Genomic DNA, 25388 nt, shown 5'->3' with positions numbered 1-25388 from the left:
AATCTGCCTCAACCAAAATAATCATTTTTCATGGTTTAACAATCCAGCCCACAGGATTTATAGTAGCTACAGCCATATAGAAATCCAAACCAAACCACTGACTACTTTAGCTTTCATATCACGCAAACACACAATGTTTGTAATGTTTATATGGAAGAAATTACAAACGTGTTTGCTATTTTTAGTGCTTCGCTTTTGTTATCCAGTTCAAAAAAGCCTTAGGATTCATCTTAAATTACTGCATGCCTCTATGATGCTTTAGTTTGTTTGTGCAATAAATGTAATAAATGCTGATCTAAAAATGATATTTTGATATCTTGCATCCAGTTGGGAATTTGGATATAGATATAAATCATTAATGTACTGAATTCTATAACATACAATAATACAATTAATGACCTTAATTACAATCTTGAGACCCATCAATTGCCATCTGTGAAGGGTAAACATAAAGTCAGCCTCTCCCCACTGATACATGACTTGAAAAAGGCCCTATTGATTGAAATGGAGACTGTCTGTTTGGTAGGGGAGCTCACCTGTGGAGAAGAGTCTATAGCTGCATAGAAGGCTCAACAGCTGCCAGGGTTGTAAGTCTAGGCACCTACCGGGGCTGCAGAATGGGAAATGCAAGCCCCTCTTTCAATGCACTGCCACTTAGTAACAGAAGGCATGTGCCAAACTTGCAGAATGAGAATGAAAACTCCCCCTTTGGAGTTCACTAAATATCACCAGCGACTCTCTTTTTAATCCCCTCCTTGCTCCCCCCATCTCTTTCTCTTTTCTTCCTCTCCTTTAGTCTATTATAATTCCTTCATAAAAGAACAATGGTTGACTGAAAGACCCCCAAACCACATAGATATACTAACAATCGTCAAAGAGAAGAAAAAAGAGGGGACTTTGCTGAAGTGTGGAAGCCATCAATTACTGAAGGCCTTAAGTTAACATCCCAGCAGGATATGAGCATTAGAATGCATATAGCCAGGCCATGGGCAGCAGATGCCTAGCGGCGTGGTCAAAAGAGCACCCTGAGCTCACAAGAGGACATGTGCAATGTGAGAGTCTGTCACTTCTTGCTTTGGAATATACAGAAGAAAAGAAAACTTAACTGAATGATTATAGTAGAGTCTCAGATGGACCCATTGCATAGAACTAACTGGAATTATAGCTTTGAAATGTGACAAACAGCTGACATCATAATAGACCGAACACATCATCAGCGAGTTTACCACAAATCTGAGGTTCATTGCTTCAACAAGTGGCCCTGGGTAAAAAAAAAAAAAAAAAGCACCGTGATTCCTTTGTATGCACTGCCTTAACAGGATTTTCCCGTCTTGCAGCATCTCTCTTTGCTGGCTACTCAGCAAGAGTCAGCCCTCTAGGCTTCCTTACGCTGCTAATTTACACTAGCCCGCAGGCTACCTTCACAGTCAGGACAGGTCAATTGTATTTTCAGGCTCATTAAGCAATAGCACAGGAAAGGAAACCTGTTACACTCCCCCTCCCCCCCATCTACTTTCCTGTCTATGATCTGTTTAGTAGGAGAAAAAGGGGAGTACAGAAGATATGAAAGGTGAAGATATGAAATATAGATGTGTTAGGTTTAAGTCGTGAAGCTCTATCAAAGTGTTAGTGCTGACATTCATTCCTTTAGGAGTCAAAGATGAGAAAGAGGAAGAGAGCAGTTGCTGCTCTCAAATGTCTGAGAACCAATCCAACTGCTCAATAGCAGCCCTATTCAAGCCATTCTTGTTTATTTGAAAGAGCCCCGCATTTTTAACTTCCCACCCTCTCCATTGTTCAACTTTTCACGGGGGAGGACTTTGAAATTGTAATCTCGGGATATTCAAACACACACATTTGTTCTGACTATTGGTGTCTGCAATAACATTGTTACCATCGGGCAGCTTTGCCAATTTGGATCTAGACTGCTTGTAATTGCCTTGATTTGACCCTTTTTTTTGACACTTATTAAAAACATTTATATAATGAGTCATATTGTGGCTCAAATGAGATAAACTTTTCTTAAGTAACAAACGTACGTTTGTGCTTTCGTAACATCAATTTTTTATGAATGCCCTTCTTTGTTCGTTAGTCATGTTTTTTCTTGTCCATTCCAGAACAACAAGATGATACATCAACAAATTATTAATGGAATCCTTTATTTATTTAATATCGCTGTATAACAATTGTAAATTCCCAAGCATTTAGGTCATGAATGAACATCTCTTTATCAGTTTCTTTTAACCTTCATTATAAGATTTTTCACATGAAATTTCTAATGTAGTTTCTCTCCTGGTTTAAATAATAGTATTTTATTACCTGGAAAAGGCACAGTTTCATATAATATAATGACTTTAATTTATAGAATAGGTGTTGGTTTTTACCTCCCTGGAATTCCCTGGAAAAAAAGGAAACAACTGAAGCGGCTGCTGGGTTGTTTTTTTTTAAATCGAAATACTGCATCACAGCCTTAGTTGGTCTATGAGATTATGGTGACATTCTTGATTTTCTGAATGAGACCACAAATTTTTTTTGTCCCCAGACCACAACATAACTTGCCCACATTCTCTGTAGACTATCCTAAAGAACGTAGATTTGTACGGCTAACAACATGCCAGACAAAATTCCTAATTGCATTGTCACCACTTGCGGTTTTTCTCCCCAACAATCTCAATTGGCAGTAGTGTTCTCGAGAAATTCTTGGAACAGTTTTTGAAGAGGATAAATTGGAAAACATCAAGATACTATTGAAACAGGACACCATCGGCATTTGTGTAAACATTAGATTCATTTCAAAATTCATTTTCCCCCCACTGCAGTTACAAGAAACAAATGCTGTTGTGTTTGGGTTTGTGTTCTAAATTGCAGCTACAGTACATTTTGTACACGGAATGCTTTCTTGCAATCTGAAAAACAAGCAGTGATGAAGGCAATTTTTATTCCTTCACTTTACTGAGGCAGCATACCTCCCTCATTACAGAGCATTCTGGTACCACAAGAGGAAGTGGCTTTGGCACAAAATGTCAAAGTAGTGTTTATGAGTAAATTTGAAGCTGGTCTAATGTGGACTGGATCAACTTGTAAAGTGAACTGAAAGGTCAATATATTTTTCTGTGGCACTGAGTCCACTTGAATTGCCAGTACATGGAATGGTATGCTCCCTCCTGTGAGGGAAGCATATGAGTTAAGGGAATTTAAAAATAATGCAAACAATTACCTCTTGCATTCATGCAGAGATGAGGACCAAACTTCCTCAGAGGAATGTTACTTTCCTACATCTGACATCTGAATGATGGTGTCAGACATCTTTATCTATGGCTAGCATTATTCCCCACCGTACTTTTGCTGATTGCTAATTTCAGATTGGTGGTGTTGTACTTGCTTATCTACCATCCACGAGACAGGCGATATATTCGTTGTGTGAAGCCCAGACACCACAGGTGGGCATATTCTTTAATGTGACACACACCTCTTGTCCATCTCACATGATCCTGTCATCACCTATCAAAAATAAGAACTGCAGCCTTCTTAATGTGGTGGCTACGATAAAAACAGTTGCAACCACTGAAGTACTAAAGTACTCTTTCACATTACCTTTTCGTACCTGCTAAGTTTGCTTGGTACTTCGATAGAGGTGGTATTAAAAAGATAGCAGCAGGTGTGAGGAAGATTTTACCCAACGGACAAAAAAGCCCAAGTGAGAGGAGAGCAGTGTAAATGGGGCTTAAGCCTGAGTACATCAGTTTTTCGTGCACCTCATGTGTCAAGTCTTGATTGGATTGTTGCTGGACCAAGAATCCAAATGTCTGAGATGACAAACATGTTTTACAGTTGTTCTCACACTTGGCCCTAGCACTTTTTGAACTGGCTAAGTGGTTTCATCGAAGCATGACAGTACCGAAAATGACCCCGGCACATACATGAGAAAAGTTTAATTTCTGTGCCAGCTGAGGGGAAAGTGCTCCCCATTGAGCTTGTGCTGGCCTTGAAGGACAGATCTGCTTTCAAACTCACTAACACCTTCTGACACAGTTCACTCGCCTGCATGCTGTTACAGAAATATCTTTTGGGGTTGGGGATAGAGGCCTGAAGATAAATACACTCAGCCAAACACCAGGAAAGCAGTGGTAAGTGCACTTTTGTAGATTTATCTGTGGGTGTACCTGTATCAGATGAATCTCTGTATGAGTCTCTGTGCTCTGTATGCCGACTCATTCTCCTCTTGCATGATACTGTGGAGATTAGATTGAGGGAAGGTACACGGTCGCTAGGGTTTAAACCCAAACCAGCTGGATGACGAGAGGCCCCCGTTGTGTCTGCAGACAGAGAGCCAGCTTTGTCAGAGAGAAAGCAAAGGAATGGACTCAACATCAGGATTGACTCAAGTTGAATCTTCAGCCAAAATTGTGCCTCTCGCTTGATGAGAGTTTAAAGCATTCTTCACACCTGAGGGCTGTAGAGCGCTAGGCTATCAGTAGTTTCAACCCACAAGTTTCTCAAATAATCTTTTGTTTTCAATTACTTGAAAATCATTAAGTGCAAGATCAATCTGAAAAGGATAACAAATCAAATATGTCTTCTGAACAAGGTAGATCTAAGAGGGTAAATCCTCATAATTTAATTGAGCAATCAAGCATAGAAGAACTGAAAAATTATTTGGTGAGGTAAGAAAAGTTGGAAGCATGACCTTTTTGGATGAAACACTAATGATGAAACACTAATGAATCAACATAATGTTTTACTTAGGGACTTTCTAAGTAAGAGGATGCAGAAGACAGGGTTAGATGGAGGCAATTGATTCGCTGTGGCGAGCCCTGAAGGGAAAAGCCGAAAGAAGAACAAGAAGAAGAAGATTGTGCTAATGAATGCTGAGTTCTCATTTGAGTCTCGTGTCTGGTTTGACAGATGATTAGGATTTTAAAAGGAATTTTAATGGGATGTCAGTTGAACTTGTTGAAGGGGAAGAATTTAAAGGTATAATGAACTCGCCGCACAGCAAGGCGGTTCTGGGTTCGCGTCTCGCTCTGTGCGGAGTTTGCATGTTCTCCTTGTGTCTGAGTGGGTTCTCTCCGGGTTCTCCTGCTTCCTCCCACCTTCAAAAACATACACTTCAGGTGAATCGGCCATCCCAAATTGCCCGTAGGTATCAGGGTATGCGTGCGTGGTTGTCTGTGTCTCTGTGTGGCTCCGTGGGGGGAAGCTCCTGGAGTGGTGCCCGGAGTTTCCCCCACCTCACGCCCTCAGTCAGCTGTGATAGGCTCTATCTCCCCGCGACCCGCCGCAGTGGATGAAGCGGTTGACAATGAATGAATGACTGAATGAACTTTAAATAAACTTTAATCTCCTACAGCATAGCAACAAACTGCTCGAGGGAAAGTTTATGAATTCAATAAAGTGCACAAGTATAGAAGTACTCACCTCAGCCACCTATATGAGTGTGTGTGTGTATGTGTGTGTATATATATATATATATATATATATACATATACATATACATATACATATACATATACATATACATATACATATACATATACATATATACACACAGTATATACTCAGATAGATAAATAGATAGACAGACAGACAGATAGATAGATGTTGTTTCTGTATTATTTTGGCTATAGATTGGTTGTTGATTGCGTACATGAGCAAAGCTGGAAGGAAACTTATTAAACGCGCAAAGTGAAGCTTTGATTTCATCCTTTTTGGTTAAGTTTAGCCCATTTTTTTGACGACGGTACAACAGCATTTAGAAAAGTTTTCACCTCCTGCTGTTCGCAAACGACAGATGTCGCAAATATAAGAGACAGACAGACAGATACTGTTTTTTGATCACAAACTGGGAAATTCACAAGTAAAATACTGATGCTCATTCATGCACCTCGATTAATTTTTAAACAAAAATGCTCTTTGTACACAAATATTTTAGCGGATGGCTCCAGATATTTCTACCAATAGAACTCTTGCATTTAGAATCTTTCACCATGAAGAGAAGAACCTAAAATTTGCACGATTAACAAAAATTGTCAAAAACCCTATTCTTGCAATGTGACGTTCTGTTCCTTTATCTAGATCCACTCAAATTCCGTTAGTATTGAAGGAAAATATATGTGCCCCACTTCTTCAAAAAATCTGTTGGAATATTTTGTCTAAAAACAAGTGTACTGTTGAGAAAAGGCACTGTCTCTTTAAGGTAAATAAAGTGAAAAATACCTCAAGCCCAGCAGTTTACACCAAGATTCTACCCTGTTAAGCTACCAACCCTCTCACTTTCACTAAATTACATCAAGCAGTTTTTATGTAATTTTTCAAACAGACAAACAAAGCAAAACAAAAGATTACTTTATCTTCCTGGCAGAGGTGATGATTTTTACAAGCGGCATTTTTAAATTTAATTGAAGTACGTTTTGCTGTCAGCCTCAGTCGTTATATTTCAACTGAAATATTAAATTCCAGGACTAATTTTACACTTCGGTGGTGGTACCTTAACTTAACACCTATTACAATAATTTATATTCTCGTTAGAATAGTCACTTGAAATCATAATTCACAAGATTGACTCTCTTGAATAATGTTCCCATGCATGACAGTTAACTTGATTATTACTTAAGTCTCAATAAATCTTTTTTTTAATTTTACAACTGATGTTGTGACCTTTCAGTGATGACTCTGATGATGATGATGATGATGATCTGGTGGTTATCATTTTTAACAACACATGTCAAACTGCTTCATCCTCAGAGAGCTGAAACAGTTAACAGCCAGCGCCTGCTTCCTCCGAGCTCCACTGAGTGGACTCTGAAACTTGTGGAGGACAATTGGTTAAGTGGAGTTAACTGTTGCCTTTTCTCCCGGAGGTATCTTCCTTTCTGATCCTGCCGAGCCTGGCGCCTTCCAAAACACAACTTGTCTGGCTTATTAAATAGTGTGACCTGGAGAAAGAAAACGCCTGTTGCTTCTCAACTGAGGCCATTGTGAGGCGAGAGGAGCTCATGACAGGCCTTAAATTGCTGTAATGCTGTGTGACGAGCAGTCATACCTAATCAGTTTCTATCCTGGTGGCGCACCTTTTTCATTTGTTTTAATTCTCTTCAACTGTTTTACTATTTATTCGGACCATAATTTAATCACTTCATTTTGTTAGTTTGCTGTTTATTACAAATGTGAACACGTTGCTATGTTTTAGAGGCTGAGAACGTATATTATATATATATATATATATATATATACATAATATTTACCAACAAGTACTGCATGCTTTGATACATCGCTGCTTTCTGTTTCTGCTCAACTTTAAATCGGCAGAAAGATCCAGTGAGCTGTATGCTTAGAGTGGTCAGCTAAAGGATGTAAATGCTTATGAGAGTCAAAAGATCCCTCCCCACTGGTTAATTGCGCTGAAATTGGTCTAAGCCACTTTTGTGAGGGGCATCAATAGCCCTGCGCTGCATGGGGTTTGTATGATTAACTTCTTCCTTGGAACGGCTTCTTGATGTGTCCTTGGAAGGCAGCGAGCCAATCAAAACCTTCCTCGGAGACGTCACCAGTCCAGCCTCAGGAGTTGATTGGTGGCAGTGTGAGAAAGAACAGCCCCTGTCCTTTTATAGACGACCCCCGTACAAGCGCGTAAAAGCTACTGGTGGTCCCCGCTGACGGCGCACAGACGCACATTGGACCCTACACACCTCAGAGACTCCACCTTTGTGAACGGGCCACACGGATGTGCATGTGGCCCCATCTCCCTGCAGCATCATGAATCCTGTGCAGGGGTTGCCGTCCCAAGACGCCAAGCAACTCCATCAAAAGGAGGAGATGGGTACGGAGGCAGAGGAGCCTCAGCCGACAGACATGACAACTGAAAAAGGATACAGCTTCCAGCGGAACAACCTCCCCTTTAGCGTCGAGTCGTTGATTTCCAAGAAGACCACCTGTCGGACTTCTTTTCCAAATTCCGATTTAGCCTCGGTCCTCCCAAAGCCCGTGGCCGGACAAGGTGGCGGGCAGTTCCTACCAAGGACTCTCTGTGCGGAGATGAAGATTTCCCCGGAGAGCACGCAGGCTGTTTCCACAAGCTCCGAAGAGGACAGTCCACAGTTTTGTGAAAAAGATAAGAGCACTTGGTTCCAGACGTCCTCGTTTTCTACCCCGCCTTGTAAGTTCATCACTCGGTTGTTTAGCAAACTGCAGCAAGAGCACACCGTATCATCAGCATCCATTGTGGACAAGCAAGGCCACTGGAAATATAGGAGCTCCGCAAAATTATCTGTTCATTGGTTTCTCACAATAATAATAATAATAATAATAATAATAATAATAATAATAATGATGATGATGATAGAAATAATGCCCAATCTATCGTTTTTAATAAAATATTACTTCCATCAGATTCAGTTAAAAGGGGTGAGAAAATAAAATCAGTATAGCTTAATTCAAATTTACTAAATTACAGCAAATAGTTTGAAAAGGATTGACATTAAAACTTAAAAAGATACGATAAAGACTTTTATCGGAGTCATGATTGTCTTGTGAGCATTTAATGGTTAAGGGTGGGGTGAAAATCAGGATTTCCCACGACGGTTATATCTTTCATTTGTTCTGATTTCCAATGTTTTTTTATTTTTCTTGTTTGTTTGTTTTTTTCTAGCAGGGAGTTCGAGTCCGTCTCAATGTACATTAAGAAAACACAAAAACAACAGGAAACCTCGCACGCCTTTCACTACCTCTCAGCTGCTGGCGCTGGAGCGCAAGTTTCGCCAGAAGCAGTACCTCTCCATCGCAGAGAGAGCTGAATTCTCTAATTCTCTCAACCTGACGGAGACCCAAGTCAAAATTTGGTTTCAGAACAGGAGAGCTAAAGCCAAGAGACTGCAGGAGGCCGAATTGGAAAAGTTTAAACTGGCCTCCAAGCCCGTCCTGCCCGCCTTCGCGCTGCCTTTCCCACTCGGAGCTCACATGGGGTCTCCGACTTGGGGCCCGTCGAGCGCCTTTCAGAGGCCCAGTCTGCCCGTCCCAGGACTGTTCAGTGGACCCGTCACTTATGGGATGTACTATTTGTCTTAATGTGTGTGTCCGTGTGTGCGCGTGGTTTCAGAGAAATGTTTTCTGTCATGGTTGCAATAATTACACATGTTGGTTTTTTTTTTTACATCTAAGAAAACATAATTTGAATTTGAAGAAAAATGTTGCAGCTTCCCCTTTAACGAAAATAAGTAAACATATGCTACGTGCGAAATTGGAATGAGGGGATTTTCATGCTTTGCTCATTTTACAACGATATTAAATGTTTTTTTTTTACGTGGACAGTGGATTCACAGCCTTAAAATATGTGAGCAATAATAAAAAGTAAACATCAGGTTTTGAAACAGTATTTCATGAATATCTGGTTTCTAACTGTCTGACACCCACCTTAGTATAGTTGGTAAAAACTGACATATATAGTGTGTGTGGAGGAAGAATGTTTAAAACAAAGTACTTAAATGTGTCAGTGCCTTATTTCTTCACAGTCAGCAAAGACTGTTTCTGGCAAAACTGCAGTTAAATTTTTGTATTTCCTCCCAGTGGTTACATATTTTTCACTATATTTTTTGAGAAAAAAAATATATGTTGCAAGAGGTCATATGTCGCATATCTTTTTTACTCACACAACGTGGCCTTTTTGAAAGTGATATGTTTTCTCTGAGGAACTGTGCTGTAAATGTAAATGTGTTCATAAAACCCTGCAACTGAAGAGCAGCAGGGAAAGTGGTATTTATTGAATATCTTTGTATCTGTACTATGTACATATATTATTTTTATCTAAATGTAAAAAAAAAACTGATTTTAGGAAATAAACATGATGTAAAAATGTGTAGTTCAGTTTACACATCTTTGTGTGTGTGTGTGTGTGTGTGTGTATGTGTGTGTATGTGTGTGTGTGTATGTTTTCAATTGTAATCAATCCATCGGGAATTTGAAAGTCTGCTGTGGTTTTAGAGGACTCCTCGTAGAAACGTAATCAAAAGAAGCATAGTCAATTGCTCATCGATACAAGTTTTCATGATAGCTCCTTGGAACGTCCATCATTGTTTCCTATGGTGAATCTTTTCATTATCTAATTTGAGAGTCGTGCAATAATCAAATGATTGCCATGCTTTGCAAAACCTTGTTCAAAATAACGTGTAGGCAATATATATTTTATTACACGCTTGGTAGATAAAGTTTCAGTGTGAGTCTAGCATATATTAGTCTGTTTATGGGAAAGACATTCACAGTAACTGCACAAATTGTCTTTGGCAAATCACATTAACATTTATTTAACCTTTCAACAAATCACTTGTGCATAAATATGATTCAAATAGCACATATTATCATGTAGCATGTGTTTAGCAAGTTTAGTAGTTTAAATTTGTATTTATATTTAATTACATTTGTAAAGCCTATTTGTAATTATTTACAGAGATGCATTTTTACACATCCTTTTTGCAATTCGTCAATACGCTTTATATGTTTACCTCAAAAGTTAGATGTAGCTGTAGTTTCAATGAAATTAACACAAATGATAATTCCGATACAATTTAGGAAATTTATCTTTTTTGTTGAATTAAATCTTATGTTACGTTTGCCTCTTTTTTCACATGGCTTATTTATTTATTGTGAATAGCTGTCTTAAAAATACTTACAATATGTTATAGCTTAAAACATTTTGGCATACGGAGAAAACCCCCCAAGATTTCCTATTTTGGTTTGTGTGCGTGGTTGTATGAATGAGTTTTTCAATTGTGTGCGCTAAATAAAAAAACAGAAGTGATACGTATAATTTGTTACTAGATATATTTACTGTTATCCATACTTAGCAGTGCTTAACTTTAATGTCGTTCAGGTTTTTGTATTTGAGACAGAAAAAAGCAGTAGTCAAAAGTCACAGTTGCGTATGAATTACATAGCAGACCGTATATCGCGCGTCACTCTCTCCGTCCAGCAGATGGCAGTAGTGGGTTTCGATATTGCGCCTGGTTTTGAACAGGAAGAAGAAGAAACACTTCCGTTTTCCGCTCTGTGACAAACCGTACTTTGAGGTGAGTACAATAAGCCGCACATTATATGAATAAACTTTTAATGGAGGCGATTAATAATTTACACAACGAATAAACGTATAGTTGCGCAGGAGTTGAAAACATTCATTTGACGTTTAGTGAGTAATTTTGTGCGTTAAAAAGAGGCTACGCTGACCTTGGCTGGCAAGCTTAGCAACAAGCTAGCTTCGTCAACCGGAGAGAGACGTCAAGGGCCCGGTGACATTGGTTCCTGCATATTGAAAATATATGATTACAACTGTCTCTTAACCTCTGCGAGGTATCAAAACACGCTATATATTTAGCACCTCAAACCTTACATTCTTCACAGGTAATGTTACATATTCTAGATTGACTAACACTACTGATTCAACATTCGTGGAACAGACATTAAAATTGAACTTTAAACTGAGAAACTGCATTTTGCAATGACTATACAACATTTCATTTAATAAGTGGAAAGTGCGTTTTTTTGCCTATATCTTCCCCACTACACCAAATAGGATGTGTATTGTTTAAATAGTTTTGTTACAGCCGGGTTATAAAGATAGCTGTAACGCTATTTGGATTTTTATTGTCATGTTTAAATAGTTTTAACAAGAGTGATAAGCCTTTCTTTTTATGGGTTTTATTGAAAAGGGTTTTTTTTCGTTGCTGTACTCAATACCTATGGGTAATTCAAAAGCTGACAACTGAAAATGTTTCTGTGCCTTACATTAATCATCTGTGTGATATGTGTGTGATATATGTTCTTCTTTGTGGCATAAAACAATTGCTGGGCTGCAAGACAAATTTCAGCACTGCTGACAAATAAAGTTCATGTTATGTTTGCATTTTACAAGATTGCCCCCTACCCTGCAGGGAGTTAGGATGGCAGGTCGTCGCGTTGCTCTGAAGGCCATTGACTGGTTGGCATTTGCTGAGCGTGTTCCATCCAGCCAGAAGAGCATGTTCAATGCTCTGAAGACCCGCAGTGATGCCATTGCTGCCAAGTTAGTTTTACATCCAAAACAGGCTAAGCCACCTTTAGTCTTGCATTACAGAAAATTTTTGATTAATGCACTGCATTGTTTTGTCATTCAGATGCTGTGTTAACCCATTTTTTTAATCAACATGTACTGTACGTTATTGTTTATTCTAGTTGATTTGTTGTACTGAGTTGATTCATGGCTAGTTTTTTTTTAAACTATTTTGTTCACTGCCATGTTCTCTCATAACAGACTAGCCTCCCTGCCAGAGACTCCTGCACCCATTGATTGGGCATTCTACAAGAGCGCTGTGACCAAACCTGGGATAGTTGAAGAGTTTGAGAAGAAGGTGAATTGTGCTCTGTGCAGTAATACACACGATACACGTGATCTCTCCCTGACAGGTGGACTTGAAATCTTAGTTCTGATGCAGCTAAGCATTATTTGATATAATTGTAGGTCACATATATTTAACTGGTATCATTATGTTCATGCCTTGTTATGCAATTAAATCTGACAGATCTTTCTCAATTTTGTCATCTGTTCAAACTGCTGTTTGTTCGGAGAAACTTTCATGGTAAATAATTGTGGAGGGTTGAATTCCTTTATAGCCTTCCACGAACACTTTCCTTTTACCTAGTGTGGTTATAGTGTGTTTTTTTTCAAACATTTTTTAAGATTGTTTCACAGCGATAACCAGAAATATTCCTTCTGAACACAGTTTAAAGCCCTGCAAATCCCTGAGCCTGTTGATACACAGACAAGCATCATCAATGAACAGGAGATTGAGTCTGTAAGTGATTGCATTTAACAAATTATTTATTGCTTGAATTTAGACATTTTGTCAATGTTGTAAACTATTAAAATCAAGCTACCATTTATACTTTTTTAACTACTGTGGAAAAATTGCTTCATCAATTTCAGAATTCATCTTTCATTCATTCATACATCAGAATTCTTTTTCTACCAGAATGCAAAGGGATTAGCCTTCATTGAAGAATCCAAGGTCCGTGTTGCTCAGTATGAGAAAGAGGTGAGACAAGAGTATTTCTAACCAGGACTTATATTTAACTGAATTTATGACCTGTGTGTGTTTTCTCCTTATCTTTTTTTTTCTTGTTTTGTCCTAGTTGGATAAATTAAAGAACATGATCCCCTTTGATGAGATGACCATTGAAGACCTCAATGAAGCCTTCCCAGAGACCAAGTTGGATAAGGTCAAATACCCCTACTGGCCCCACAGGCCCATTTCGGAGCTGTAATGTCATTACTTCACTTTCACCTCACAATAAAGATTATGTATTTCAAAGAACTCTGTTGTATTATTTGATAAACACCTGAGAAAAAGCACAGAAGATGCTTGATGTATGTGGTCATTACAGCAGACCCGAACCTACGTGCTGCAGGCCGGTACTGATCCCTGGGTCAATTGGTGCTGGGGAGCACAGGAGGAATACATCACATTATTTCAAAATTATAATTTTATTCTGAACGATGTTTTGATTTGGTAAATTAACGGATTCTCTTCGCCACATCCTTCTTGAGTCACTCTTGATGCAAAATGCTTGCCTCAGTCACATGGCTATTTTCTTAAAGGGGCAGATCTGGAAGTAATATACATAATCGGTTTACCCCCCCCCCCACCAACCCCTGCTCCTCAGCCCAGACCTCTCCTTGGTCCTGCAGACTGCTCTGTCAAAGCATCCTGCTGTACTTCCTCTTCTTCCATCCCTGCCAGTCTTCCCGAGGGACATGGAATGTTTTAAAAGACTCATCCACAGAGTGGGCTCAGTGGTCGGGCTGAGCATGGACTCTGTGGAGACACTTCTGGAAAGTAGGACCATGTCCAAAACCAGGGATATTATGAATAACACCAGCCACTCTCTGAACACCACCTTCTCCCAGCAGAGGAGCTCATTCAGTGTCAGACTACTGTCACAGCGCCTCCACAGAGAGGCTGAAGTCCTCCTTCATGCCCAATGCCATCAGGGGGTACAATGATTCCTACAGGAGAGGGGGGTGGGCACGGCGAGGTCAGCAAGCAGTTGAACGGAGGGGAGGAGACAACCTGTTGGATGGTGCTACAGTGTAGTGGGGCCAAGGTGTTGTCATGTTTATTGTCACATTGGGATGATGATGATGTGTAAGAGTGATGAACCTTAGCAGGGTCTCCTGTTATCTCTTACTTTATTCTATTTTATTTTATGCTCTGTACTGTTAGCCTAGAAAATGTCCTGTTAGTGTAGTTTATGTTCTGTTGGTGTAGTATACAGTATGTCTTGTGGTATGTCCTGTACTCTCAGTATTTCTTTTTTCTCCTGTCTGTATTTATTCAGTATTTATCATGTACATTTCTGTCTGAGTAGTGGATATTTGCTATTTCCTCCGGGATTAATGAAGTATATATCTATCAATATTACCGCTAAATTGAAACTTAAGCATGCAAAACGAACAAGACACTGAATAACATAAAGCAGTGCATAGTGCTAAAAAGGCGCTTTTGAAACCGTTACAGATTGAAAGATGACACAAAAGGCACATTACTCGGGCGGCAAAGGGGATGAAAATGGGATGATGACCTTGAAAAAACTAAGGTCAAATTTCAGCTTTTGTACACCCAGGAACTGGATAAGAAAGAGATGAGGGAGGACAGTGTAAGACCATAGGTCAAAGCTAGAGCTTTGATCTACCTATGCACTACCTTTGATCTATGGTCAGAGCTAGTGCATAACTTTGACCTTACCTGAAGCTTTGACCCTGACCTACCTTTAAAATAGGTTAGGGTAGGTCGCGGGATGTTGCAGTCTCTGACTGCCTTGTTAAACTTGTAATTTAGAAAAAAATAATTAAATATAGTATATAATACTTTGACAAACATACAAGTGTTATTTACACACGCCGATGGGTTCATAATTGTGTCTGTGAAGGATTGAAGTCGTCATTTATAAAGAATAACGACAACAATAATGAAAAGGGTTCAGCTAACGGGGCTTTTTACGTCAGATATGTAAAGTATTTAGAGATCAATGGAACCAGTCGTATTCAGTTTGGAGTTACTGTTATCCACGATCATATAAATCAGTGAAGTTTGACTTGTGTCCCTTAGCGAACGATGGAAGCGGACCTTTATAACACACAGGGTATAGCGGGTCTCCGCCCAAGGATTGTTTTCTGATTGGTCAATTGTGAACGTACCGGAGCTGTTGATTGGATGAAGGTCCGGGGAAACCAAAGGGGGAGTTCCGTCAAAATTGATTTTCGTTGTGTGTTACTTCATAGTCACTGGCAATTGACGGGAGTCCATCAGCCCTGGTAAAATAATTTACTCATTTTTAATGTAATGGATTTTTTTTTTTTTAGCACGACAAGTTCTAGCGTCTTGTCGTGTTGTTTCCGGAGAGTTTTCTTTTGGCGTTGGTGATTCAAAAAGGAAATACACCAGTGGCTGTCTGTTGTGTGTGTAGGAACGAGGAGAACAATTAACATTTGGAACTAATTCAGATCCGGGTTGCGTGGTGTTAACAAGGGTAAACAAAGCACCAGAAATCATTTAATTTTGATATTACCGATGATCAGGTGTCGCTTTGTTTCCACGGCCATGATTACGATCTGTAGCATCGGCAGCTAGCTATCATGTGAAAACATTAGCCAGCAGACTTCATTTACAGACCGTGTAGTCATCCTGGTACTCCTTGCTGTAGATGGTGGAAAGATATTTAATGCTGATATTTTAAACTACATAAATGTAACCAAAGGAATATTTCCTAGATCGTTTGCTTCCAGAGGTGGAAGTTACCAATTTTATACTTGTGGAAAGAGAAACAAGAATGCCTTGACCGCAGTGACCCATGGGTTTAGCTATAGCTACAACAGTCCACAACGCTAGAGGGTAACCGAAAGGAAACTACCCTCGTTACCGTGTTGTTTGACATGTTTACAACACGATTGTAACCCTGACAAGTTGTTAACGAGAGGTCAGTAAGCCAGATCTTCTGTTGATGTAAATGATGCGAAACTCTTTTGGCTATAGATGGATAACAACTATCGTGGATCCTTGAGTTCACCTTGGTTACGACTTTATTTCAGCTTCTAAACTCTTGTGTTTTCAATAATGGTTTATTTCTCTGTCATGACCCATTTACTCAAGGTTCAAAATGTCGTTTTTTTTTTATTAAAAGCACATCCATGAAAGCGAAATTCCAAACATACACAACCTAGTTTAAACTAAAGCCGGTTTAGGCTCAACTCAATGGCGTGCTGTTGAGTTGAGATTAGCAAACGTCCTTTTTCAGTGTACTCAACCCCTTGTTCCATTGTCTAGTTGTTAAATTAGCGATGCAATGCGGAGTCATGGCGTTTTTTCTTCTTGTTTCACACATTTCATGCACATTATAAAGCTTCACAACCTTCCAAGTATGTTATTGTGAATGTCATGTGCTCATTGTGTTAGATGGAAACAGACATGGTTGTGTCAGTGGCCCATGTCTGCCCCTGGATAGTGGAGTCCACAGTGGCTTCATTGTTGACCCAGAACAATGGAATAGGGGTACAGAACTATAAGGATTGTTTGGTGACTTGAGGTCGGCTACAGTGTCCTCTCCAGAGGATAACAGGCCAGTGCTTTTCTTAGATTTTTATTATTACACACATGACTGTGTAGTAATGAAGAGAAGCAAAATGAAACAAGACTTGTTCAGGTTCCTTAAAGTGAGAAGTGGTTTTTTTTTTTTTTTTTTTTGTAGGTTTCCACACAAGAAACAGAATGTTTCATAATACTGGGCTGGGGGCATACAAAACAGACCTGCAAACTGGAGAATTAGCTACCTGCAAAAAACAAAAAAATGATAAATGAAACATCTATTTTGTTTCATCATATTCATGCAGTGTTACGGTATTCGTTGTGCTTGAAATTATAGTTGTGATTTGTCCTGATCCCTTTTATGAATTCATAAAAATAAGTAGTCATTATTAGATGAATACATGTACAGTAGTTTGAGTCGACAAATATGAAGTTTTAGTTAAATAATTCAAAAAACAATCTTGAGATGGTTGTAAAAAGCTAGCCCCCAAGGCAGAAATGACTATTTTGGAGTGTGGTCCTCAAACTGTGTGTCATCACCATCCTGTCCGCTGCTTTACTTGTGGCCCACAGGGTTACGTCTTGTAATATGATACAAGACCCTTTGGCTTGAATTACTTGCATACAGTGGCAAAGCTGTACTGTTATAATTAGAAAGAAAAAAACACATTGAAGATGTAGGTGATTGCTTGTATCATTGGGAGATATTCTGAAAAATGTAAGAGTTCATATTAAGTACAAAATATTGTCGTTGTTAATCAGAACACTCAGGGAAATACATTCATTCACCAACTCTTCATATTGACATCTTGTGTAGATCATTCAGTGGAGATTAGTTACGGCATCACAACTTTTTAAAAATCATTATCAATTCATGTGCAGATCATCAATAATGATAGTCATATATTTGTAACATTTTGTCATACTTATTTTAAAAATTAAACTATCAGTCAACAAAATTTTTACTGTTTATTTAAGTTTTCCTGTCAGTTTATTAATATTATGTTGCAACAAATCATCAAATTATGCTAAACAATCCATGATTTTCCCTTAGGCTAAAAGGGAACTAGTTTTATTTATTAATTCATTTTCTTATTTACTTACTTATTTATTTATTTATTTAGCAGGGACCATGGACAACAAATGTGTTACATAGACCAGAGATAGCTTAAAGCTAATTTTCATCTGTTGCAACAGGGCAAATGCAGAAATACATCAAGTTTATTAAAAGCCAACTATCACAACAAGTTGTAACAACATTAAGCAACCCCCACCCACCCACCAATAAAAAGAGATCCATGGATCCACAAACATTAACAGGACACATCAAGACTGGATCAACTCACCACCATAAAAATGCAACACATATAATCAAACTTTACTACTATTGATCAGTAGCAACAGCTCTAGTGATCACAGTCAGAGCTGTGATCCATCAGCCATTTTTTGAATGTTATTTTTCAACTAATTTAGAGCGTCAGACTCTCGAATATATAATGGCAGAAACTTCCAAATCCCTGCAGCTTTGACTGAGAAACAGTTTTGGCCAAATGCAGAGGACCTAAAGTTTACGTGCCAGTCCTCTCTGGAAGTAGCTCGAGTTGTTGTTTCATCAAAGGGTTTCACAAAAGCTTTCAGGGGGCTGGTGCCAGATTATGCAAGATCTTATAGACTAAACTTACATTAGAAAAGAAAAGGAAATTATCAACTGTTAGCAGCTTGAATTTCTTCACAATTTTACAATAATGGTAAAAAAAAAAGTTTCATCTAATACAGTATTTTATTTTATTTTGTTGGTGCAGACATTGTAATGGTTGTTGCACAGAATCAGATGAAAGAGACCAAGTTGTGATGCAGTACTTTAAATGTGAAAATATCATTGCGTGCATATACAGATTTGCAGCATCTGTGGTCATCTGCTGGCGAATATGTCTAAATTTGGATATACTAAATTTTACCTTTTTAATTAGGTTTGCTATGTGCTTTTTAAAAGATAATGTCCATCCAACACTACACCTAATTATTTGACTGATGCTACCTCCAGAAGTTTTTCACCTTTCACAATAATTTCAGGTACTGGTTGGAGATTATTTCTCATGGAGAAAAACTGCTCACCGTTCCGTTGATATTTAGTGTCAAGCATGATTGCACCATGCAATCTCTCCTCGTCATCTCTGGATATTAAAATACAGTACATTCAGAATCATAATATTTTATTGATCCCTGATTGGCTGCTTTTTATACAGTTTTAGTGCTACAGAAAGTATGAGAGAAAGGTTCTCACACTCAAGAAGAAAGAAAAATACGAAATAAAAAGAGAATGTAAAAGTAAGGACTTATACAGTAATCAGTGTCTGAATTGTTCCTTTCCTCTTGCCCTTCATTGTCTGACTGTCATAGTAAGAAGTTGTACAGTTTAATAGTAACAGGAAGGAAGGATTTTGTATGGAGAAGATTTCCTATCCTAACAAAGTGCTATACAGGTTAAAATAAATGTAAAAGATAAGAGCAGACATAAAATAAAATGCTAAAAACCAAACAAAAGATGAAATCAAGAGCATATGTAAAATATTTAGCTAACTTAAACAAAAAACAACAAAGCACAAAAAACAATGCCTGGGATTCTTCACAATAATTCTTGGGATATAGAATAAGAGTTCCACGTTAGTCCAGTCTTCGGCTCTGGTAATGTCTTGAATAGTCATCAAAGTTTAGCTATTTACTGTGAGACGCTTGTTAAAGGCTCCTTCTTGGAAGTGTTGTGAACTACTTTGTATGCACTCAACAAAGACTTTCAGAGACCGTGTTCTCAACCAATTTGTTTTCCCTCCGGCCTCAGTTTGTGTTAGATTTGTCAGAGCCGAGGAAAGAAATCTGTGAGCCTCAGTGAACATAGTGAGCAGATCTGTTTATTTGTCTACAGAAAGTGCGCGAAATATATTGTTGTTGCTACTGCACATATGCATGTACCAGCAGAATTAATTTGAACAGGTAGATGTAGACAAGATGCCGATGCAGCAGTACTGTGACCAGCAGAATATTCAAGTTATAGCATTTAAAGACATTTAAAAAAAATAGGGAATTGTACAGAAAAACCTGTCCCCAATTTTATCTTTATTTTTGTCAGGTTGTCATAAAAGTTCTAAATAAAATTCCAGTAGAAATGTGAAGAAGTAACTGCAATAGAATACATATGTTTAGCATATCTTGGCTGATGGAAAGACAGGATCTCAGTGTACAAAATGTTTCTGAATCCTCTTGACAAAATATCGTTGCAGTGTTTCCCTGAACTGAAGAAAGTAGGGACCTGTTTAAAATGTATCAAAAACAATAAAAATGAAAACAACAGCAAAAATGTAATCACCCGAATTCCAGAGATCCCAAAAGTATTTGAAAAGATATTTGCCCTCCGTTTGCTCATACCATCAGATTGGTTTGCTTTAAGTGGCCACGTGCACAGAGACATCGTTCAAAAAAAAGAAATGAATATTTTCTTCCTTAGATGACCCACCACATTTTATTAACATCCATGAAGCATTTTGTGTAATCATCGTAACAGATGTGGAACGTCAGTGATAGTAAAACGGATGGATTTATTGATAGCAGAATTTTATTTTCGAGTTTTTCTTCACCTTCCGACATCACAGACGCCAGTCGACTGTTGCTACACATCTAGTTCTATTACAAAAAAGGTATTTGCTGGCTGAATTTTGTATTTGTGTGCTGTCATTAAGACATTTTAAGAGCTGCAAGACACTATATGGTTTCACAAATATTCCACTCCAGATGACTGTTACTTATTAGTCAGAGGAAAATTGAAGTGTTATAGCAACAAAAGGACATAGATAGAGAAATGTTAACAGATTAATAAATATGCGAGTATAAATAAGAATAGAATGAAATAGGAACAATGTACTAGAGAACAGTCAAAGCGCAAATCTCCGCCAAAGCAGCTCAGTCTCCACATGATGTTGTTGCAGATTAAAGCAATAGTCACACGATAATGCATCTTGTAATATGATACCTGCACCATGATTGCTCTACAATTTGGAATAGCATCATTTATTGATGGTTTGTCACTGAAACAAATAGAAATCCTCTTCAGGAGATGCTTAGCAACTTTCGCGTCTAACCAAACTAGCAAAAAGTAATTATTTAATTTATTACTCTAGAATTGAGCATCTAACTCAAATTAATTAATGAAAAAATAGTGAACTGATCGAATTATCCATTAAAAATTGGATAGGACCTATATTTTTTGTTTTTGAGCTATTTCATGCTTTTCATGAAAAAAAATGCAAGTTGAATATGCGTGTCATCTTTCTTCTCAGATGCTATTGATGGACCATCCCTATGAAGAAAGACAGTTGCAATGGGACAGAGTACCTCGAAACAGGAGGTCCAAGAAGACACCCCAGAGGTAGGGATTTTTTGAATTGTATTATATCACAGAGTGATATTTTTTCTTCCAGTGTAAATGCCTTTTTACAACGTTTTATTTCTCTTCAATGTCTACATTAATTCAGGATAGGTTTAATAACCTCAAAACATTCGTGGAGGAGGAACTCCAGACGAGCATGGTGAGCTTTATTGAATTAACTTTCCTTTTCCCATTACCTTCGTTTTAGCTACTGTTGGTTCACTTTAGCTGGAAATTGTGTTGCCACTGCACACATTTTAAAAAAATTAAGAAAAAATAAAACAGCGGATGAAGAACAGTGTCAACAGAAACAAGAAAGCTATGTGCATAATTTGTCAAACAAAATGACAGAGAACACAATGACACTATTACATTGCTGGCAATATTATAGCATTGCAATACACACGAGAGCTGAGGGATGACACACGTAATACACCAAAAACAATGCAAACATGGACATAGTCATAGATAACACAAGCATACAGCTGAAATAATGAAATACTTTCAAAACATTAAAGCATGAAAGTAAACATAATAGTAATGATAAGAATCACTATCATCCTTTTGTTCTGCAGCCATTATACACCATTTTATATGCTACATTGAACACACAAACTCTGTTTTGTACTTTTCCAATCAGATGGTGGGGATGGTGATTGGTGCAGGGATCACCATTGTCCTCATCGCCATCCTCATTTTCTTCATATTGCGGAGGATCCAGCTTCGAAGTCAGTAACTCCTGCGATGCATCTACACTATGTGATTATAATAGTGAAAATGAGATCTTAACTGTATTTGTGTGGTTTGTTGTATTTTGTAGACCTAGAAGCTCAGGAAGCACCGAAATATCGCTTTCGTAAGAGAGACAAAGTCATGTTCTATGGGCGAAAGATAATGCGTAAAGTGAGTGTTTAGCTGAGAAAAAAAAGTAATGCTTTTTACTTTTTGTTATTGTAGTCCAACTTTGATTTCTAGCTGGTCATTTGTAAAACAAACATTTCACCCATCAGGTATCACAGTCTACCTCTTCCTTGGTGGGTACTTCTTCATCCTCACGACCACGCTTAAAGAAGAAGCAGAAGATGCTCAATATTGCCAAAAAGTACATGACAAGCACACCCTTAAGAAAAATAAAATGTTTATCACTATAATGGCAAGTTTATATTTAGTGATTTGTACCCACATCGCATCACACTGCCTTCTGTTCTTGCTGCCATACAGGATTCTGCGCTTTAAGAAAGAGGTACCCATCCTTCAGGCCAAGGAGCCCCCTCCCTCAGTGCTGGAGGCTGACCTCACTGAATTTGATGTGGCCAATTCCCACCTCCCCTCTGAGGTACTCTACATGCTCAAAAATGTCCGGTAAGTTGTATTCAACTCTTCTTTCACATTGGTGTGACTGAATGACATAGAATATTGTTTCAGCATCATAATGTGTTTGGGCACAATTCATAAGTAACTCCAGGGAGATGAAACGTTGAGTTCTGTTACCAGCATTAAAATAATCATCTCTAAGTGATTAATATCTTTACACACTTACTACCAAATTAAACAACGGGCTTAAGTTGATGTCAGGAGAAATTTTGTGCCCTGAGTGTAACTTGCTGATAAATCCATACAGTGAAAGGTGGACAAGTTTTAGCAAACATATGCTAACTTTTATGCTCAATTTACATTGCATCTCTTATACCTTATCCACATCTGTACAGTGTGCTTCTTGGTTAGGTGCTTTAGGAAGTATATTTTACTTCCCTGGTAAAATACCAAGACATATCTGAACTTACGCCCACTGTCCACATCCTTCAATTAACTTGTCATAAATGATCATTCAGGCCCCTGTTTGCTTTCAGAACTGCTTAATCCTTCAATCATAGATTCAACAAGGTGCTGGAAACAATGCTGAAACATTTGGTTCATATTGTCACATCAACCTATTTATTGGATTGAGGTCTGGTGGCTCTGGAAGCTATTGAGTCCAGTGCCGTCATTGTCATGTTTGAGAAATCAGTTTGAGATGATACATTTCCTCTCCTGCATTGTATGTTCCATGAGTAGTAGAGTAAGTACATTAGATCGTTAGATCCTGTTTTATTTTTCCGTCATAGCATAAATACCACTTTTCAAATGTCATTTATTTTCTACGGGGTGACTGTAAATATGTAAAATGTTATAAATAACAACAATGCTGAAATACCTTTATACCGTAGGTTTTTCATACCCCCCAAAAATGATACCATTGTTACCCTATTGTAATCCTCAATGTCTTCTTTCACTGCAGTGTACTGGGTCACTTCGAGAAGCCCCTCTTCCTTGAGCTGTGCAAACACATGGTGTTTGTGCAGTTCCAGCAAGGAGAGTATGTCTTCAGACCAGGCCAGAATGACAACAGCATCTATGTGGTTCAAGATGGAAAACTAGAATTGTGCCTTACAGGAGGGGTATGCATGTCCTGCATGTCAATTTATTGTTCTACCCTTTTTTAAATGTTTTTGTGTTTGATAGTGTTTCCGTATAAAGTACTTAAGCATCTATTAACATTTTTTAGATAATCTTGCTTGAAAATATGGGGAAATGGCTGTTAGAAAAAGCCAGTCAGTGAAAAGGGCACCTAACTGGTCATAAATGAGATATACAGTAAACCCTGATAGATATCATTCTTTTAATTATCTGCAGTTGTGTTTGTAGTGACATGTTGATATTCAAATTTCATAGAAAAAACATAGTACAGGTAGTCCTCAACCTACGAACACAATTTGATATTCATAAGCCGAATTATTTTTAAGTCGTCATTTATTAAACGTCCCATATTGTGCTCATTTTATTTATTTATTTATTTAATTTTTATTAAGCTCCCAGATGTCCAACTACACCGTATTTGAAATGTGTTGCCTCAAACTGATCCGTGGTCCTTAATATCTTTGATTGAATATTGATAAAATCACTTCCGGTCCAGACGTTTCGTTTTGAACACCTCCCCCCCCAGCTGTGTTTACATGTGTCACGCGCTACCGTCTGCTCGCACTTAGTAGTCCAGGATTTTTAAACTTTCACTAACTTTGTTACTATGTGTTGCTCTAATTTCTTTTAATGTTTTTTACTCTTGTTTTTCATGATATAATTTAATTTTTCTGTGGTAAGCATGCAGCTACTTTCTCAATCTGAATTTGACTCAAGACCCATTGTGTGAACACAAGATGGACTTCTAGGAGTTGGAAGGGTTAGGAAGGACCACTATATATAGATAGAGAAACCTGAAAAAATGTGTTTTTTGTAATAGCATCCCTTTAAATTTCAATCTATAATCGCCTTTTGAGGTCATTTAAATGCCACTATTACTCTAAATGTGAGTAATAATGGCTTACCAAAAATTAGTGGACATAAAAACAACACATTAATGAAATAAAATACAGGTTTACCTTGGTTTATGTCATTTTGAGTTAAGTCATTCTCAATCTTCAAGCTAACTCGACTTTGCGTCTATCTGCCAAAGTCGATAGACGTGAAGTTGTAATCATCAGAAAACTGTTAAAAGTGCATTATCGTGTTACTGTACAACAAATAAGAATTAAAAACATGCATATATATTTAAATACGTACGTATAGTTCTAATATCTATCGTTAAGCGTCACTTGTGTTGTCATCGTAGAGATCGTTGCCACTGCCACTGTCATCCCTTGCTTTATGGTTTTTGACAATACCAGTAGTACTAGCTTTGCTTTATCAGCCATGATAAATGGTAAAGTTACCAGAGGGGTACGAAGCCCGTCATGCTGAGATGCTCACACAGATACTACAAGAATGCACCGGGGGAGATGAGTGTTGGAGATGCATGCATGCAGCAGAGCTGCTTTACGGTTGTTGGTATCTACAAATGTTCTTAAGTCGGATGTTCGCATTTTGAGGGCTACCTGTGCTTACAAAAAAATTTGCGTAATGTGCACATTGATGCTGATGTCTCATTCTGTGCTCCAGGATGTGAAAGAAAGTGTTGTGAAGGAGGTTTACCCAGGGGACAGTGTTCACAGCCTTCTCAGCATCTTGGATGTCATCACAGTAAGTCCATCTTAATTTAGGTATGTCTACATATAGGACAAAAATACTGATGATGCAGTTATATTCATTTTCAAACGATGGACCAATCATAAAGGTCATTACAATATGAAATAGGAGTAGGTAAATAGGCACTGTATTTTCTATATAAGATTATAAATTTCAAAGAAGTCTTGAAGATGTCAACAACAAAAGAGGTCCCCAAATGTCACCACGGGCAAAAATAGTCAAAAAATGCCAATTAAATGTAAACTAAGAATTATTGTTTGTTTGCTATTCAGTGAACATATTTTAGGAAGTTAAAGATTGACTGAACC

General features: G+C 38.1%; 3 protein-coding genes across 13 annotated transcripts in view; all 3 read left to right on the top strand.

Annotated features, from left to right (window-relative positions):
- The first annotated feature begins 7646 nt into the window (after positions 1-7646).
- Positions 7647-9829, top strand: LOC137600518 (homeobox protein MSH-C-like). 2 transcript variants are annotated; one of them, XM_068322187.1, is made up of 2 exons: positions 7647-8155; positions 8651-9829. In XM_068322187.1, the coding sequence occupies exons 1-2, from the start codon at positions 7756-7758 to the stop codon at positions 9061-9063; spliced, it is 813 nt and encodes a 270-aa protein (XP_068178288.1). In that variant the 5' UTR covers positions 7647-7755; the 3' UTR covers positions 9064-9829. The 2 variants fall into 2 exon arrangements, with proteins under 2 accessions (XP_068178288.1, XP_068178287.1); XM_068322186.1 differs by having other exon boundaries at positions 8648-9829.
- A 1172-nt stretch (positions 9830-11001) lies between these two features.
- Positions 11002-13334, top strand: atp5pd (ATP synthase peripheral stalk subunit d). Of its 2 annotated transcripts, none has more exons than XM_068321960.1 (6): positions 11002-11057; positions 11897-12046; positions 12275-12371; positions 12744-12815; positions 12993-13055; positions 13153-13334. In XM_068321960.1, exons 2-6 carry the CDS (start codon positions 11925-11927, stop codon positions 13282-13284), a joined length of 486 nt encoding a protein of 161 aa, XP_068178061.1. In that variant the 5' UTR covers positions 11002-11057; positions 11897-11924; the 3' UTR covers positions 13285-13334. The 2 variants fall into 2 exon arrangements, with proteins under 2 accessions (XP_068178061.1, XP_068178062.1); XM_068321961.1 differs by having other exon boundaries at positions 11017-11057; positions 11916-12046.
- A 1936-nt stretch (positions 13335-15270) lies between these two features.
- pnpla6 (patatin-like phospholipase domain containing 6) overlaps positions 15271-25388 on the top strand; it is a 32301-nt gene continuing 22183 nt past the window's right edge. For 5 of the 9 annotated variants that reach the window (XM_068321101.1, XM_068321099.1, XM_068321100.1 and 2 more), the window contains exons 1-9: positions 15272-15334; positions 20933-21021; positions 21128-21181; positions 21662-21749; positions 21842-21924; positions 22032-22123; positions 22243-22383; positions 23300-23459; positions 24994-25074. In XM_068321101.1, coding sequence (XP_068177202.1) covers positions 20974-21021; positions 21128-21181; positions 21662-21749; positions 21842-21924; positions 22032-22123; positions 22243-22383; positions 23300-23459; positions 24994-25074 — 747 coding nt within the window. In that variant the 5' untranslated portion in view covers positions 15272-15334; positions 20933-20973. Of the gene's footprint in view, positions 15335-15899; positions 15997-20932; positions 21022-21127; positions 21182-21661; positions 21750-21841; positions 21925-22031; positions 22124-22242; positions 22384-23299; positions 23460-24993; positions 25075-25388 lie in introns of those variants that run through there. The other 4 variants (XM_068321104.1, XM_068321102.1, XM_068321097.1 and 1 more) reach the window with 3 other exon arrangements.

Source organism: Antennarius striatus, chromosome 8 (assembly GCF_040054535.1).
Source record: "Antennarius striatus isolate MH-2024 chromosome 8, ASM4005453v1, whole genome shotgun sequence".
Taxonomy (NCBI): Eukaryota; Metazoa; Chordata; class Actinopteri; order Lophiiformes; family Antennariidae; genus Antennarius; species Antennarius striatus.
The sequence above is the reverse complement of the archived record's forward strand: the minus strand, read 5'-3'. Positions and strand labels throughout refer to the sequence as shown.

Coding starts and splice junctions, on each gene's coding strand:
- atp5pd (XM_068321960.1), top strand. CDS start 11,925: ATGGCAGGTCGTCGCGTTGCTCTGAAGGCCATTGACTGGTTGGCATTT. Junction 12,816..12,992: donor ATGAACAGGAGATTGAGTCT/GTAAGTGATTGC, acceptor TTTTTCTACCAG/AATGCAAAGGGATTAGCCTT. Junction 13,056..13,152: donor TTGCTCAGTATGAGAAAGAG/GTGAGACAAGAG, acceptor GTTTTGTCCTAG/TTGGATAAATTAAAGAACAT.
- LOC137600518 (XM_068322186.1), top strand. CDS start 7,756: ATGAATCCTGTGCAGGGGTTGCCGTCCCAAGACGCCAAGCAACTCCAT. Junction 8,156..8,647: donor CTCGTTTTCTACCCCGCCTT/GTAAGTTCATCA, acceptor GTTTTTTTCTAG/CAGGGAGTTCGAGTCCGTCT.